The sequence below is a fragment of the Salvelinus sp. IW2-2015 genome, linkage group LG19, assembly GCF_002910315.2.
Source record: "Salvelinus sp. IW2-2015 linkage group LG19, ASM291031v2, whole genome shotgun sequence".
NCBI classification, from domain to species: Eukaryota; Metazoa; Chordata; class Actinopteri; order Salmoniformes; family Salmonidae; genus Salvelinus; species Salvelinus sp. IW2-2015.
The window spans coordinates 20,815,513-20,832,599 of NC_036859.1; the positions used below are offsets into that span (position 1 = coordinate 20,815,513).

Here is a 17,087-nt window from a genome sequence, read left to right on the forward strand (position 1 = left end):
GAACTTGTTCAGTCTATGTCTCAGTTGTTGAATCTTATGTTCATACAAATATTTACACGTTAAGTTTGCTGAAAATAAACGCAGTTGACATTGAGAAGACGTTTGTTTTTTTGCTGAGTTTATATTATTTTTCATGTATTTATTTTTTGCTCATCTTTATCAATATTGAAGAAAAAAAATCTTTAACAAGTAATAAATGTTTTTCTCAAAAAGATAGGAATCCAAATGATTGGAATCCTTGATAAAGACAAGCAAAAAACTATTCACAAACCTCTCTATGTAATGATAGCCATTACATGTGTTGACTCAATAGTTTGTGTGGTAGTGAGATAAATATATCAACATGTAGTTACATTAAGTCATGTTCAACTATTTTGCAATTGTTATTTGGCTCATAAGGCAAAAATGAAAAGTTGTCCTTATTTACAGATATTATAATACTGTTTCTTTGAAACTGTCCCTGAACAGTTCACATACAGTATCTCCATAAGGTTCAGTGTCTGCTGGGAATTTCACACAGAGACACACAGAGAGGTAATATCATACCAGCAGCAGAAGATCTCCTTGAAGGTCTTCCTCATCTCCTGGCTCCTGAAGGCGTAGATCAGCGGGTCGATGACAGAGTTACACATGATGAGAATGAGGTACATGTTGAAGTGAGACATGAAGCACATACAGTAGGGGTTTCTGGGGCAGGAGATCATGAGGATGAGATGGAGGAAGAAGGGCGCCCAGCAAACTATGAACACCCCCAGGAGGATGGTGAGGGTGATGGCCCCCTTCATGTTGGCTGCATGCCAGATGGGGCCGTTGCCCGGCAGAGCGGCAATCCTCTTCATGTGCAGACGCGCCAGCATGAACATGTGGACATACAGCGAGGCCATGAGCACCAGCATGCTGAAGAACATGATGATGAGGCAGATGAGGACGGTAGTGCTCTCCGAGTAGACGATGAAGAGAACGCCTGACACAGTGCAGAAGGTCCAGATGCTGGTGATGATGGCGGCAGCCCGGCGTACGGTCATAATGTTGTGGTAGCGTAGCGCGTAGAAGATAGTCACGTAACGGTCAACAGCGATGGCCAGCAGGCTCCAGATAGACGCCAGCAGGGAACTACAGATCATGGAGTCAAACACGTTGTCCATGCTCTTGATCATGCCACCGCCAATCCCCAAGTTGCCATCAGTGATCATCGCCATGACAATGGTCTCAGTGGCGTTGGAGACGCTGACCAGCATGTCAGCAACGGCCAGAGAACAGATGAAGAAGTACATGGGAGAGTGARGATTCTTGTTCTTGATGATGGCGGCAATAACCAGGATGTTCTCCAGCAGGCTGACGATGCCCAGCGTGAGGAAAACCTCAGTGGAGATGAGCAGCTGCTCGTAACACCCAGGCAAACCACGTATTCTCTCCGCCATAGCCTGGGGCTGCTGATTGCTGAAAGGCAGAGCTCCAGAGCTGTGGTTCCGTAGGTGGAATGATCCATGGTGATGCTGGTGCGTGGCATTCATTGTTTTTGTAGGGTCTCTTCAGTCAGTACTCTTCAGCACACTTCATTCTTCATTATTCCCTTAATATGTCCAAAGACTTTCTGTGCCTAACGAGGAGCTGCTACCTTAAAGCGCTTCAGCTTCGAGTGCCAGGCAGAGACTGGGCAGTGAAGGATAGTCTGAGACATTGGGAGGCAGTCCGATCCGTGACCGCAGGTGGTCGTTTGCATCTAGCTCAGACTCCACTGGCAGGAAAGCCTCATCATCCTCTGGACTCACGCTGCCATCTATTTACCACAGCTTCAGCCAGAGAGGTATCTGAGAAAGAGAGAGAGGAGAAGAGAGCAGGGTAGAGAAAGAGAGAGAGGGGGGTAAGTGAGAGCGAGGGAATGGAGAGAAGGAGAAAGGGAGAGAGAGAGAGAGGGAGGCAGAGAGTTTGAGAGATACATGGAAAGAGTGTGTGTGTCTGTGAGTGAGTGAGTGGCTGAGTCCAGAGAGTTTGAGACACTAACTGAAAGAATAGGTATTAAAGCACACACAGACAGCCAGATCTTCACTTAGCAGAATCATTCTCACTTTTCCTCCAGACACCCCTCAGCAATCTCATCCCTAACTCTTCCCTGTCTCTCAGCCAATGAGGGGGTGTTTACAAGGATGGGCATAATATCTGGAGGATGTTCTTAGTCTGACATGGAGATAGGTACGACTAACTATGCCCTGCCCTGCTGCACCTTACCTCACAGCACATACAGGTTGTCCTTGTCGCATGTGTAAATTTAATCAATCTAATTGATGGTTTAATCAATGTCAGCAATGTGAGTCTTGATTTTAAGGTGTTTAAAAAAAACTTCACAGTGGTGATTTAAATGTATCAATAACATTTAGGAACTGTATTCTAACTGCCACTATGTTTCAAGCAATCAGCTTTACTGGAAATGCTCTTGTAACCCACTCATTAATCCCCAGTTGTTGAATATATCACATTGTTATGCCATCCCCATCTGTCCTAAGATGAATCCCACCTCTGACTCAGTCAGTGCCTTCCAGCGCTTTAGGCTGGCTCTCTGGCCTATCGATTACACCCCTTGATGTCTGACACATACACAGGCATGGACACACGCACACATGCATACGCACAGGTGTGGCAAAAGTTAGGAGATAAAGTATCTAATCAATGGAAGATAGAATAAAAATTACGGAATTAAGTTAAAGGAGAAGAATAGGCTACAACAACCAAGACATTGGTTGCTGTCTCTTCGTCCCTGCTCCCCGTGTTACTCGCTCACAGTATGGCCCCTCCCCGCCTTCTAGAGCGGCACCACTCTCTCCATCTCGCGCTTTATCAGCTCTGGTTAAAAAGTAGCTTAAAAAAGTACTTTTCTGCTGCTTCCCTCACTCTGATCGGACCGGGTCTGGATCCAACCAGGTCTATACGGAACGGCTTTAGTTGTCCTCGCGTCCGATTGGAACGGGTCTCTAAATTAATTTATGCATATCGGGTCTGGGTGTTAAAGCCCCAGGTCCATTTTGGAAAGGGACCAACTTTTTAGACCTGTGAAGACCTCTAGAAGGAAGGTCTCTCAACAGGCAAAGTCACTTGCTAACAAGGATCAATTAGCTTATGTCCACATTTTCAACAGTAGGCATCTATAGAGATCAAATGACTGAGCAAATAATTGAATACCCAAGTGGTCATGTGATCAGGGATATAAGAATATACAATATACTGATCTAGTGGGTTAGATGATTATTGAGTCATTGTTACAGGCTATTATTGACGTCAAAGCATTGTCTGGAACGTGAATTGAAAAACTGAGCCGAGCCACAAATGGATCACTTTGGCTAATAATGTGTGTTCGTTAAAGCCTTTTGAATGAATCTGGCACTGTTTCACACTGGCATTGTTTGAATGATTAGCCAGTAGTCTGTATAGACAGAGATGGCCAAAGTCCCTCATCAGTCCCCTGTGGTACAGCCACACTATTGGAGGATAGATCTGCACCAAATGTCAGTGAGCCAATCAATGAGTCAGCTTGAAAGCTACTGTCTGTAAATGAGCCAATGAAGCTGCAGGTGTTCCAAAAGCGTGTCAGAGAACTGGTATGAGCCAACTATTTGATTTGTACTAATTGAAAGAACAGGTGTCATCTTTTCTAGTTTAAAAAAAATATATATACATATAAAAGTTTGGACAGACCTACTCATTCAAGGGTTTTTCTTTATTTTTATTATTTTTCTACACTGTAGAATAATAGTAAAAATGGAATCATGTATAAATCAAAAAAGTGTTAAACAAATCAAAATATATTTTAGATTCTTCAAAGTAGCCACCCTTTGCCTTGATGACAGCTTTGCACACTCTTGACATTCTCTCAACCAGCTACACTTGGAATGCTTTTCCAACAGTCTTGAAAGATTTCCCACATATGCTGAGCACTTGTAGGCTGCTTTTCCTTCACTCTGCAGTCCAACTCATCCCAAACCATATCAATTTGGTTGAGGTCGGGTGATTGTGGAGGCCAGGTCATCTGATGCAGCACTCCATCACTCTCCTTCTTGGTCAAATAGCCCTTACACAGCCTGGAAGTGTGTTGTGTCATTGTCCTTTTGAAAAATGAATGAGAGTCCCACTAAGTGCAAACCAGATGGGATGGCGTATCGCTGCAGAATGCTGTGGTAGCCAGGCTGGTTAACTGTCCTGTGAATTCTAAATAAATCACTGACAGTGTCACCAGCAATGCACCCCCACACCATCACACCTCCTCCTCTATGCTTCACGGTGGGAACCACACATGCGGAGATCATCCGTTCACCTACTCTGTGTCTCACAAAGACATGGTGGTTGGAACCAAAAACCTTAAATTTGGACTCATCAGACCAAAGGGCAGATTTCCAACAGTCTAATGTCCATTGCTCGTGTTTCTTGGCCCAAGCCAAGTCTCTTCTTCTTATTCTTATTGGTGTCCTTTAGTAGCGGTTTCTTTGCAGCAATTCGACCATGAAGGCCAGATTCACGCAGTCTCCTCTGAACAGTTGATGTTGAGATGTGTCTGTTACTTGAACTCTGTGAAGCCTTTCTTTGGGCTGCAATTTCTGTTGCTGGTAACTCTAACGAACGTATCCTCTGCAGCAGAGGTAACTCTGGGTCTTCCATTCCTGTGGAAGGTCCTCATGAGAGCCGGTTCCATCATAGCGATTGATGGTTTTGCGACTGCACTTGAGAAAATTTCTAAGTTCCTGAAAATGTCCAGATTGACAAAGCTTCATGTCTTAAAGTAATGATGGACTCTCGTTTCTCTTTGCTTATTTGAGCTGTTCTTGCCATAATATGGACTTGGTCTTTTACCAAATAGGGCTATCTTCTGTATACCACCACTACCTTGTCACAACAGAACTGATTGGCATTAAGAAGGAAAGAGAATGATTGGCAACTGATTGGCATTAAGAAGGACAGAGAATGCCAAGCTAGTTTAGTAAATGCCAAGAGTGTACAAAGCTGTCATCAAGGCAAAGGGTGGCGGCTTTGAAGAATTTCAAATATAAAATATATTTTGATTTGTTTAACACTTTTAAAGATAATATGTGTTATTTTATAGTTTTGATGTCTTCACTACTATTCTACAATTTTTGAAAAATTGCTTATTTGAGTTCTTGCCATAATATGGACTTGGTCTTTTACCAAATAGGGCTATCTTCTGCATACCACCCCTACCTTGTCACAACACAACTGATTGGCTCTAACACATTAAGAAGGAAAGAAATTCCACAAATGAATTTTTAACAAAGGACACCTGTTGATTGAAATGCATTCCAGGTGACTACCTCATGAAGCTGGTGGAGAGAATGCCAAGAGTGTGCAAAGCTGTCATCAATGCAAAGGGTGGCTACTTTGAAGAACCTCAAATATAAATATATTTTGATTTGTTGAACACTTTTTTGGTTACTACATGATTCCATATGTGTTATTTCATAGTTTTGATGTCTTCACTATTATTCTACAATGTAGAAAATAGTAAAAATAAAGAAAAACCCTTGATTGAGTAGGTGTGTCCAAACTTATGACTGTTTAAGTATGTTCTGTTAATTATATGTTCTGGCTAGCTAGATAGCTAGCTAACAAGCTAGCAACAAACCAAAGCAGAGGGCCATACACCACTCTAAACCCCAATGTTCCCATCTTGAGACTCTATTTGGATGATAAAGACCTAAAGCCGCATTTTTGGATGAACCGGCCTTCATTTGACAGTGTAGTGGGAGGGTTACAGCCAGAAGAAGGGTACAATGGATGGGGCAAGATCTTGGAGATCCTAGTGTTTGTCTACTGGCTGGCCAATGCCACATCATACCGCATTGTTTCTGATGTCTTTGGAATCTGTTCATTACCATATATTAATTGCTGCGATGCCATGCAGACTGACATTTTTGTGATTATACCTTTTCATAATAGCAAGGACAAGTTTGATGTCGGACAACAATAGAATATTCATGATTTAATGCGTGCCAAAGCCGGTAAGAGGAAAGGGGACGTTTTATACTGAAGCATTGATGGGAATTTGAAACATAATACTGCATTGATGACTACCTCAGCTGTCAAAAATAAAAGTACAGGCTTGTTACCAGCAATACCTCGCAACATAAAAAGGCGGTAAAAAAGAAGACTGCATGCTACTGTAAAGATGGCTGGTTTTCATCTGGGTATGAATGGAATAAGACAGTATGTCATACTTGAAATTCAGGAAGCTCAAGGTTAGATAACATATAATCTTCTTTCAATCCTGCATTCAGTGTTTGCTGACAGCTTTGTAACATCTTTCGATCCCATTCGAGGTATTCTGATGTGAGGCAGGTATATTACTATCATAAGAAGGATTGTATCACCTCAAATTATCTTGAATGTATGGAAATGGGAAAAGAGAAGAGTCACATTCAACAAGGCCTAAACACTGCTAGACACAAAAGTATAGTATTTTTTTTACCATAAATCAGATTTACTCTGTTTGTCAATTGTTGTAGAGGTCAGGTTGGTTTGCAGAATTACCTAACTGTAACAGTATGTACTAGGCGTCATCCAAGGCCACCTTAAGTGGGTTTCTATTAGAGAGGATGGCTTCACGTACATAAAGCATCACTCCATATCACTCAGCAACAAATGTACGTATTTTGGAAAAAGTATTTATTTTTCAGGGATAGCTTTAGTTAAAGCAAAAAAGTAAATATTTCTGTAACTGTCTTTTCTTGATTTCACCTTAAAATCCTACTACTTGCAACTCAAATACATTTGGAAATTAAAGAGCCCTACCAAGCGGCTGAGAAGTCAAGAGGGTCATACCAGCAATTCCATGTTAGAAGGGTCATTTGAATAGCATTTGTACTCATCTCAATATTGCATAAATTACTATAGTTATGCTTTAATGGACTTTATAGGAGGGTCAGCATTGTTTAATGAAGGCAGATTTGAAATTAGAACAAATAATGGTAATTTGGTGTGTCCTAACATGAATATTCGTGTATAGTACAATGTCCCCAAAACAGTTCTCTTAAATTTGAAATCATCAAGGTTTTTTCACCATATCTCACACATATTCAGACTACCTTTTGAGATATATTCAGACTACATTTTTTTATTACTATTATAGGAATAATTTTTTTATTCAGTCATGAAATGCTGTCTATCCAATTTTTTGCATAATACTGTTGTCAACCACTCAATCATATTTTTCACCAAAGAGATTTTAATGACAATGTTTTTTTAATGACAGTTAGTACCTTATATTGACTAATCAACCACCTGATTCAGCATGTCCAGAATTCATACCTTTTGGCCTTTTTACAAATGTTTAACTATTTATTTACACATTCCTACTCTTCAAGGTCTCTACTAACAGGAATGGTGCAATATTTACCCCTCACCAACTGAATTTCTGTTTTTTATCCCATATCATTGGTGACTGATTTTGAGTTTCCATACAGCCCTCTGAGCGGGCAAAGTTAGATTGCCACAACACTCAATCCAAAAGGTACAAATTATGTAAATTGATGCAGGAGGGCTGGGGGAGTTGAACAATCAATTTCAGGTGATATGTTTTTCATATCCACTGTCAAAACATGCTCTACCAGCCGGATTAGAAAACAGTTAAAGGGTTAACACGGAAACCCTCCATCGTTCCAGTCAGTTGCCATGGCTGCAGGGCGATGTGGGCACTTTCCAAGAATCTGCTAAACCATCCACAGGTTGATCATTTCAGGGGACTCATATATTCCATCAGCAGCACCCATCCATTCATGTACTGTACATAGAAATATCCCTATTTTTAGAATCCTTAGAATCCTTCCGTTTTTCCTCTGATATTTTACTAATTCATGCTTTGTCAGTGACTCTCTGCTTTGTTTTGATACAAGGGTGGAGTTAGTTTCTGTGTTCTGGGCTGGGACAAGCTGGTGAAAGAAAGGCACTGTCCTTTCTCTTTTGTGTGCTCATGAACAAGGCAAACTTCAATCCATATTTCAGAAGTTCAGCACTAAAGCCCAATTGGAATTATTCCCAATGTTCAAGAGGCGGAGATTCCATTCACGGTAAACGCTGCATACGTCGGCTGAATCGGCTTCAGCGATACAGATTTAATAGAGCCCTTAGAAGCTGTACATGGCTGCAACATCAATGGTAATAAATCACAAAAGCAATGGTGGAAGAATAGCTTTTCAAAGAGTTTATCGGTCTTACATTTATTACTACATGGAGATAATTTGAGGTTTTCAATCTCCTTTTCTGAGAGACCTGATAAGACTCTTATATGTATTCGGTGGAGAAAACATACAGAGCCTCCAGAGTCATATACTGTATTTAGATATTACAGTATATTATTTTTCTAAATGTCTCTTCCTCTAAGCAGGTTGAGTAGCACACACAAACATATTTTGAGCCAAATCATTACACACAAAAGAACAACAAAGGACCAAATCGGCGATAATTAATTGATGGGGTGGCTAGTGATCGAAAACCCTTGTGTCATTATACGCCCGCCATCATGCCTACTGTAGTTCCTCCAGGGGGTTATATAATCAACAGAACCATGCCAGGTGCATCTCATGGATGTGCAAATACAGGACAAACATAGCTCCCAGAACTCAATCATATGGGCTCATTATGGATTACTTGCAGCTGCCAGGTAAGAGTCAAATGAGCATGAAATCCATTATTTAGATGTATCTGTATGGAGTTATGCCAATTGTGTCATAATTACATATTTTGTATACTATATATGCATATGTAATAAAACATTTTTTTCCAGGTTTCTCATTTATGATATCGATGAGCAAGACAACTTATTTGTAGCATATCTATCTATTTGCACAACATTTTGGACTCACATGGTACACATGGTAAGTAAATGCAAATCCAACATGATCTTTTTGGGAACTCTACTTCTTAGTTGGTTTAATGTGTACCAATTACTTTGCAGTTATACTTTTTTTTGTATAACTGCACACACACAAACGTCCCTCCAGTCCGGTCTCACCATCTCTTTGCAGTCTGCTTATTTCTCTGACCTGGACCTTGGTTACATTATGATCCTTCAAATGGGCAGACTGGGTAACACATGACATGGCCTGAGTCTACTGTTGCTTACATGGTTTCAATATATGAATATATGGGTAACAATTAGATTCTTATGCAGATTACAATAAATTACTATTATGCTTCTTCTCACCCTGCCCTCACGCCCCACTTCCCACTTGACTACTACACTTTCCTTCCATCTTCAGTCTCAATCTTTACTTTACAGGCCTTTGCATGAATTCCTCACGACAATATAGACATGTCAATGTTGGTATTGGATCATCATGTACACTGGGTTTATTTGTTCCAGAAATCATCATAGCAAATTCTAAACCAGGTGTGCAGGTTTTGGCAGAGAGTAAACAGAGAAGCTCCTCTGGCAATATCAATGCTCCAGACAAGTGATAACACCTATAGTGCCTTCAGAAAGTATTTTTACCCCTTGACTTATTCCACGTTATGTTGTGTTACAGCCTGAATTTAAAATGTATTAAATATATGTTTTTTTCTCACCCATCTACACACAATACCCCATAATGACAGTGAAAGCATGTTTTTAGAAATGTTAGCAAATTCATTGAAAATTAAATATCCAATTTACATAAGTATTCACACACCAATACATGTTAGAAATACCTTTTGCAGCGAGTCTTTCTTGGTAAGTCTCTAAGAGCTTTGCACAGCTAGATTGTACAATAATAGGACATTATTTAATTATTTAAATTCTTTAAGCTCTGTCAAGTTGGTTGTTGATCATTGATAGACAACTATTTTTAAGTCTTGCCATAGATTTTCAAGCCGATTTAAGTCAAAACTGTAACTAGGCCAGTGGAGGATCCTCAGAGGACCATCCTCAGTGAATTTTAATTATTTATTGTAAAACATTGAAAGAGTGATCCTTTTAGTAGAACTATACTAAATATAATCACGTCACCAAATAATTGATTAAAACACACTATTTTGCAAAGAAGGTCTACAGTAGCCTCAACAGCACTCTGTAGGGTAGCCCCATGGTGTAGCCAGAGGACAGCTAGCTTCCATCCTCCGGTGAGTACATTGACTTCAATACAAAACCGAGGAGGCTCATGGTTCTCACCCCTTCCATAGACTTACACAGTAATTATGACAACTTCCGGAGGACGTCCTCCAGTCTTTAAAAGCATTTGCAGCATGAACTGTCATGTTGTCCACCCAATCAAAGGATCAGATCATTAATCTAGTACTGGAAGCATAAGCTACAGCTTGCTACCACTGCGGTGTATAAAATGAAGGATGAAGCAAGAGAGAAATAGAAAAAGAGATTGTCATTTTGTTCAGTTTCACTTACTTAGCTAGCAAATGCAGCTAGCTAGTTTAGCCTACTGAAACACCCTGCTCAGACAGAGGGATGCTATATTAGCTAGAGGGCTATGATTGTCCAACACAACACTGGAACTCTTCCAAGTCAAGGTAAGCTTTTGGTATTACTAATTTATTGGCACCGGGGCCCGCCGGTGTAACTGCTTACTGACTGTACACTGTAACGTTACTGCATGATTGTAGCGGGTATACTAACACGTTAGTTCGATTAGCTATGCCAACTATGATGTTACTTTAGCTAATATGGTGACACACTCATGTAGGCTGTCTGTAGCGGGTTGGCTTGGAAAGGTTTTTTCATCTGGTCACAAGCGTCAGGGAAGAGGTGAGAGGAGGAGAGCGCATAGATGCGAGAACGAATACAACGTGGCTTCTATGAAAGTGAAGTGTTTACGCGTGATCAGGGGTGTATTCATTCTGCCGATTCTGTTGAAAAACTTTCTTAAACGGAAGCAAACGGAACAAAACAGGGATAAACATACCTGAATTTGTACGATATAAAGTCTATCGCAGTTACATTGAACTGGGTGAATAGAATATGAATGAGAGTCATCCAATATGCTGTAATAGAAATAAGACCATGCTCATGAAAAAAAATTGTCCTCCCTTGACTTAAACGTCACTGAGCACCAATGAACAAGGCCACTCAGGAAAATTCAATGTTGTCTTGGTAAGCAACTCCAGTATATATTTGGCCTTGTGTTTTAGGTTATTGTCCTGCTGAAAGATGCATTTGTCTCCCAGTGTCTGTTGGAAAGCAGACTGAACCAAGTTTTCCTACTGTAGGCACGTTATGGGTATGCTTAGCTCTATTTTGTTTCTTTGAATCCTAGAAAAATCCCTAGTCTTTGCCAATGACAAGCATATCCATAACATGATGCAGTCACCACCATGCTTGAAAATATGAAGAGTTGTACTCAGTGATGTGTTGAGTTGGATTTGCCCCAAACACTTTGTATTCAGGACATAACGTTTTTTTTGCCACATTTTGTTTTAGTACCGAATTGCAAACAGGATGTACAGGCTTCATTCTTCTCACTCTGTCATTTAGGTTAGTATTTTGGAGTAACTACAATGTTGTTGATCCATCCTCAGGTTTCTCCTATCACAGCCATTAAACTCTGTCATGGTTTAAAGTCACCAATAGTCTCATGGTGAAATCCCTAAGTGGTTTCCTTGCTCTCCGGCAACTGAGTTATGAAGGACGCCTGTATCTTTGTATTGACTGGGTGTAGTGATAGATCTACCAAAGTGTAATTAATAACTTAATCATACTCAAAGGGATATTCAGTGTCTGCTTTCTTTATTTTTACCCATCTACCCAACCTGATCTCAGAGCATTTCATATTATTCTGTATGTTATTCCGAAACACTCCATTTTGATTTGTTACATTTTGTATGGTACGTATTAATTTGTGGATGTCCATCACCCATTAAGTATTATATATTATGGCTTACAATTCGTATTATATGTTACTAAATGTGACCCGTTTCAGGAAACTGGGCATAAGTCGCGGGTCACTACTTCACAGGAGAGCCGTTTGAACGTTACCTTTTTATAAATCAAAATTCGTTTTTTGCCAAAAATGCCTTCTCGAACATGTGAACTTTTATGTGCCTTAATAACAAACTTGTATGCCATCTGTAAATGCAMATAAAATAGTTAAATTACGAGCCTAGTTGGTTTAGCCACAGAAAAAGCGAGCAACCTTCCCGCTGGCCATGATTGGCTGAGATAATGAGTGTGCTGGACATGCCGAGAGATGAGCTTGAATTGGTCTGCCATATAGCATGCTTCTGTCTATTTGGGCTGGTCAGTATGTCTTGGTAATCCTGTCTAATGCAGCTTTTTTATGTATTGTGTCTTAAGACTGCATAAGTGTTGCTCTTCACTTTCTGGAGGACTGAGTTTTGAAATCAGTGGAATTCGGGTATGATAGCTAAAGAGATGGAGAAAACATCTTCAACATAAGGGCAACCATGGCATCAGACCAGAGACACGTCCATCCATGAATGATGTATACGGTAAGATAGTCTAGCTAGCTATTTTAACAGAAGTAGCCATTTGCTTGGCTAGCTATAGCCTAATGTTAGGTAGGCTAGGGGTTAGGAATAAGGTTAGGATTGAGTTTAGGAGTTAGGTTACAGGGTTAAGATTAGGTTTAGGGGAAGGGTTAGCTTAAAGGGTTACGGTTAGTGTTAGGGGAACGATTGGCTAAAAGAGTTAATGTTAGGGTTAGGTGAAGGGATAGTTAACATACTAAGTAGTTGCAAAGTAAATAAAAAGTAGTAAGAAGTTGAAAAGTTGCTAATTAACTAAAATGCCAAAGTTGTTCGTCATGAGATTCAATGTTGAAACCTTTGAGTTCCTAGACGTTTGCGTTATATGCCCACCCATCCACCCTACTTTCATTTTTGTCTTAAGTAACCATCTGTCTTATGTAACCATACCAAACATAACATACTAATTTGAGTGGCTCGGATTTACATTTACTRTGTTATGTGTAGTCTATGAGACCAGATTGATCTACCAATAGGTGCCCTTCTTTGCAAGGCATTGGAAAACCTCCCTGGTCTTTGTGGTTGAATCTGTGTTTGAAATTCACAGCTTGACTGCGGGACCTTACAGATAATTGGATATGTGGGGTACAGAGATAAGGTAGTCAATCAACGATCATGTTAAACACTATTATTGCACACAGAGTGAGTCCATGCAACTTATTATGTGACTTGTTAAGCACATTTTTACTCATTAACATATTTAGTCTTTCCATAACAAATCGGTGGAACACTTATTGACTTTTTTCAAATTAAGAATTTTTTTACATTTCTTTTTTTAAATGTGTGTGTAGACCAGTGACACAAAATCTCAAGATAAGCTGTTAAATACAGGCTGTAATGCAACAAAACGTGGAAAAAGTCACAAGGGTTGTGAATATTTTCTGAAGGCACTGTATACTGAATGTTGACAATATCATCAGAGCTAAATGAGTGATGTCGTGTTTTTTACAATTCAAGGGGAAAGATGATCCCTGCAGAATTGGAGTCCAGTATCATAATGGTTGAATGAATCTGCTCTTGCCAAACTGAGGGATAGAGGGCTTTGTGAAAGAAATTAGCATATATTTTCAGCCAGGGAAGGATTTAGTCAAATAAGTCACTGGCATTGTCAGGTGCGTTAAATGAGATACTAGAGCTCCAGTGCATTGGCAGGGACTATTTGACAGGAAAAGTTCAACACACTCATCGTAATTCCTGTCATCTCTCTCTCTCTTCAGGGTTGTGTCCAATTCTACTTCAATGCCACAGCAGGCACCACTGTGTACATACTGAGACTTTGATCCTTTCAATGCCATCGTAGACATCTGTAAGAGCCATGGACTCTGGCTGCATGTTGTTGTAGTTAACTTACAGCATCTATCTAGAAATCATTGTTTACTGGACACAGATTAAGCCTTATCCTGGACTAAAAATATATTTCAATTAGGCATCCTTTTTAGTCCAGTACTAGACATAATTTGTGTCTAGTACTGGACAAAAGTGTACTGGAGATTTGTTGGCTGAATAATTATAGGATACGGACCTAAAAAGCCTGAGTTTATTCAGTAGGCTCATTGTGTTATGACCAGTCGTAGATTTATGGTATAGTGTAAGCCCCGGAAGGTAAACCCGAACAGGCTGATACCTGTAGAGGGTAACAGGCTGACTACACCGCTCGCATCGCGTGCGTTGAAAAATAAATTCAGAAATCTATGTTATTCAATTATTGCACCCACACTGCTAGCACGCGCCAACGAGTGTCTGCGTTGCCAAGGGCTAAAATAGAAGTCAGTTCTATTTCTGACGCAGATCGCGCTGCAAGACCTCCCATCTCCTCATTGGTTTATTGAAGCAGGTACCCACGTGCCATCTCCTCATTGGTTATACCCATGTGGGTGACTGAAAGACGAATGAGGTCAGTGGCGGCACCTCATTTATGAAGGTTTTCAATCGCATTATAAAGTCAAGAGAAGAAAAATCATGGAAGGAGGAGAGATGACTAGAAACGATTCGGTTGACCGTTTTATGTGTGGATTATTTGTCGGAGTAGAGGACCTTGTGCATTTCAGATAAAATAACAACTCAATGTTTAGATCCCAGGACAAATTAGCTAGCAACAGCAAGCTAGCTATATGGGACAAATTAGCTAGCAAGTGGAAGCTAGCTAGCTAAATTGCCATACATGTTTGATGCTTTTCAACCTGTCCCCAAATTAATATAATTGGTTCAGTTTAAAAAATATATTTTAACCTGCGTGTCGTGATCGCATTTGGTGTGGGGGGGCAAAATACATTTATGCACGATGGAGTACGCGCGCGGCCGGTTTGTGTTCCGTGTAAGTCCTAGGGGGTAAATCCTGAGTAGGTTGGTTCCTTCTAGTACTATAAAGTATAGGGTAAGTCCCGGAAAGTAAGCTCGAGCAGGCTAGTACCTGTAGGGTAAGTCCTAGGGTCTCACGCCCTGACCATAGAGAGACCTTGTTTCTCTATGGTGTAGTAGGTCAGGGCGTGACTAGGGGATATTCTAGTTTATATTTTCTATGTTGGTGTTTTGTATGATTCCCAATTAGAGGCAGCTGGTAATCGTTGTCTCTAATTGGGGATCATATTTAAGTAGCTATTTTTCCCACCTGTGTTTGTGGGATATTGTTTTGTGTTTGTGCATGTGCACCCCGTAGTCAGGTTTGGTTATTCATTTATTGATATATTTTGTTTTGTTTAAGTTTCTCTTTGAATTAAATATGTGGAACTCAACATCCGCTGCGCCTTGGTCCCGTTCTTACGACAGCCGTGACATAGGGGGTAAATTTCAAGTAGGCTAGGTCATGTGACTACTATAAGAATTGAGTGAGTCCCGGAAGGTAAGCCCGAGCAGGCTGGTATCTGCAAATGGTAAGTCCTATTGGGTAAGACCTGGTTCCCTGTTGTAATATAGGGTGAAATTTTCAGCCACAGTGGCCATGCGGCAGTAGAGTGTGTGTGGATGGATAAAGGGACATGCTTGTGTACTAGGATAAAAAGTTGCCATTAGTGGTTAAAAGAAAAGCAATAAGATATTTTAACGCTGTTGGATTTGGGTATATTAGCAGTAGCAATAAAGAGAGGTTGGTTGTATGCCCTGTTGGGGTGGTGAACCGTGACAGATTATGCGGAAATAGGAAGGATGACAAGTGTGTATATTTTGGTAATGTGTGTTATCAACAACAGTGATATTTGAGGCGCAATACTGGAATAAGACATTAGGTCATCCGTATTCTCCAGTAATACAGTTGCAGACGCTATAGTATTGGTTCTAATACAAGGTATTAATAATGATGCCAAAGACATGACAGGAGGGACTGATGTATTGATTTGAGAATGTTTTAGTACGTTTATAACTGTAGGAGTGCATTAGGATTAGTGACTATTGTGTTATGGGTCAGATGGAATGATATATGTGCAAATGTATCTGTAGCAGGAGGCGAGGTACACATGAGGCCTGTGGTTGAGACAGAATGTTTACATAGGGCTGTTAAGTGGGATGGAATGTGACTGTGGTGGAGATCTGTGGTGGCTTATAAATTAAGGTTGTTGTGGTAGAGTGGTATCATTCCCAGAGACTATGTATATTGTTACAGGAGATAGCTGTCCTCCCTCTCCTCCGAGCTAACTGCACTGGTAACTGGGAGACCGATTACCGGAGGCTGTTATTCAAATGTCACAAATTAGTGATTTGGCTATAAAGAAGGAGTCTATGTTGTCAGGAAATTACCCATGTGTTGCAGTGTGTATATCCTCAGGTGAAAGCAGCACATGAGGAGCAGGAGATAGCCGAGGGCACGGGTTGAATTCTGGAGATTGACTGTACATCAAGATACACCAGGCAGGGATGTTGGGACAGCATTGGTCTGGTCCACACACAGTACTCCTTACAGCACCTGCAGCGGTAAAGATCATCATGTCTCTCCTCGGTGGGCTCACAGTTCTCACGTGAAGTGAGGTCCAGCTGCATAATGGGTGAGCGTAAATTACGTTAACACCATCTGAAATATAACTGATGCACGCCACTACACTGTAGAGATGTTGAGGAGCAAGCGGTGGCTGTGCACTCGTGGTGCTGTGCCACTGCTCACTCCGTTTGCTACAAATATGTGTTATAACTTGTCACTCTGACCTTAAAGGGATAGTACAAGATTTTCTACTGTCCCAGAGTCAGATGAACTCATGGATACAATTTATACAGTATGTCTCTATGAGCGGTTGTCTCTATGAGCAAGGAAGTTGAAGATAGTTTTGCTAGACATTGCTAACTAGCATTAGCGCAATGACTGGAAGTCTACAGGAACATTACATTTACATTTAAGTCATTTAGCAGACGCTCTTATCCAGAGCGACTTACAAATTGGTGCATTCACCTTATGACATCCAGTGGAACAGCCACTTTACAATAGTGCATCTAAATCTTTTAAGGGGGGGGGGGGGGTGAGAAGGATTACTTTATCCTATCCTAGGTATTCCTTAAAGAGGTGGGGTTTCAGGTGTCTCCGGAAGGTGGTGATTGACTCCGCTGTCATCTAGTACATCTAGTATGACTAACATTAGTTAGAATTGGCGCTAACGCTAGTTCGAAATTGTGCTAATGCTAGTTAGCAACTTCCT

General features: G+C 40.6%; 1 protein-coding gene across 1 annotated transcript; it reads right to left on the reverse strand.

Moving 5' to 3' along the window:
- Positions 1 to 512: 512 nt before the first annotated feature.
- Positions 513 to 1,514, reverse strand: LOC111979625 (melanocortin receptor 4-like). The gene has a single exon (XM_024010219.1). The coding sequence runs from the start codon at positions 1,512 to 1,514 to the stop codon at positions 513 to 515; it is 1,002 nt and encodes a 333-aa protein (XP_023865987.1).
- Between the last annotated feature and the right edge of the window lie 15,573 nt (positions 1,515 to 17,087).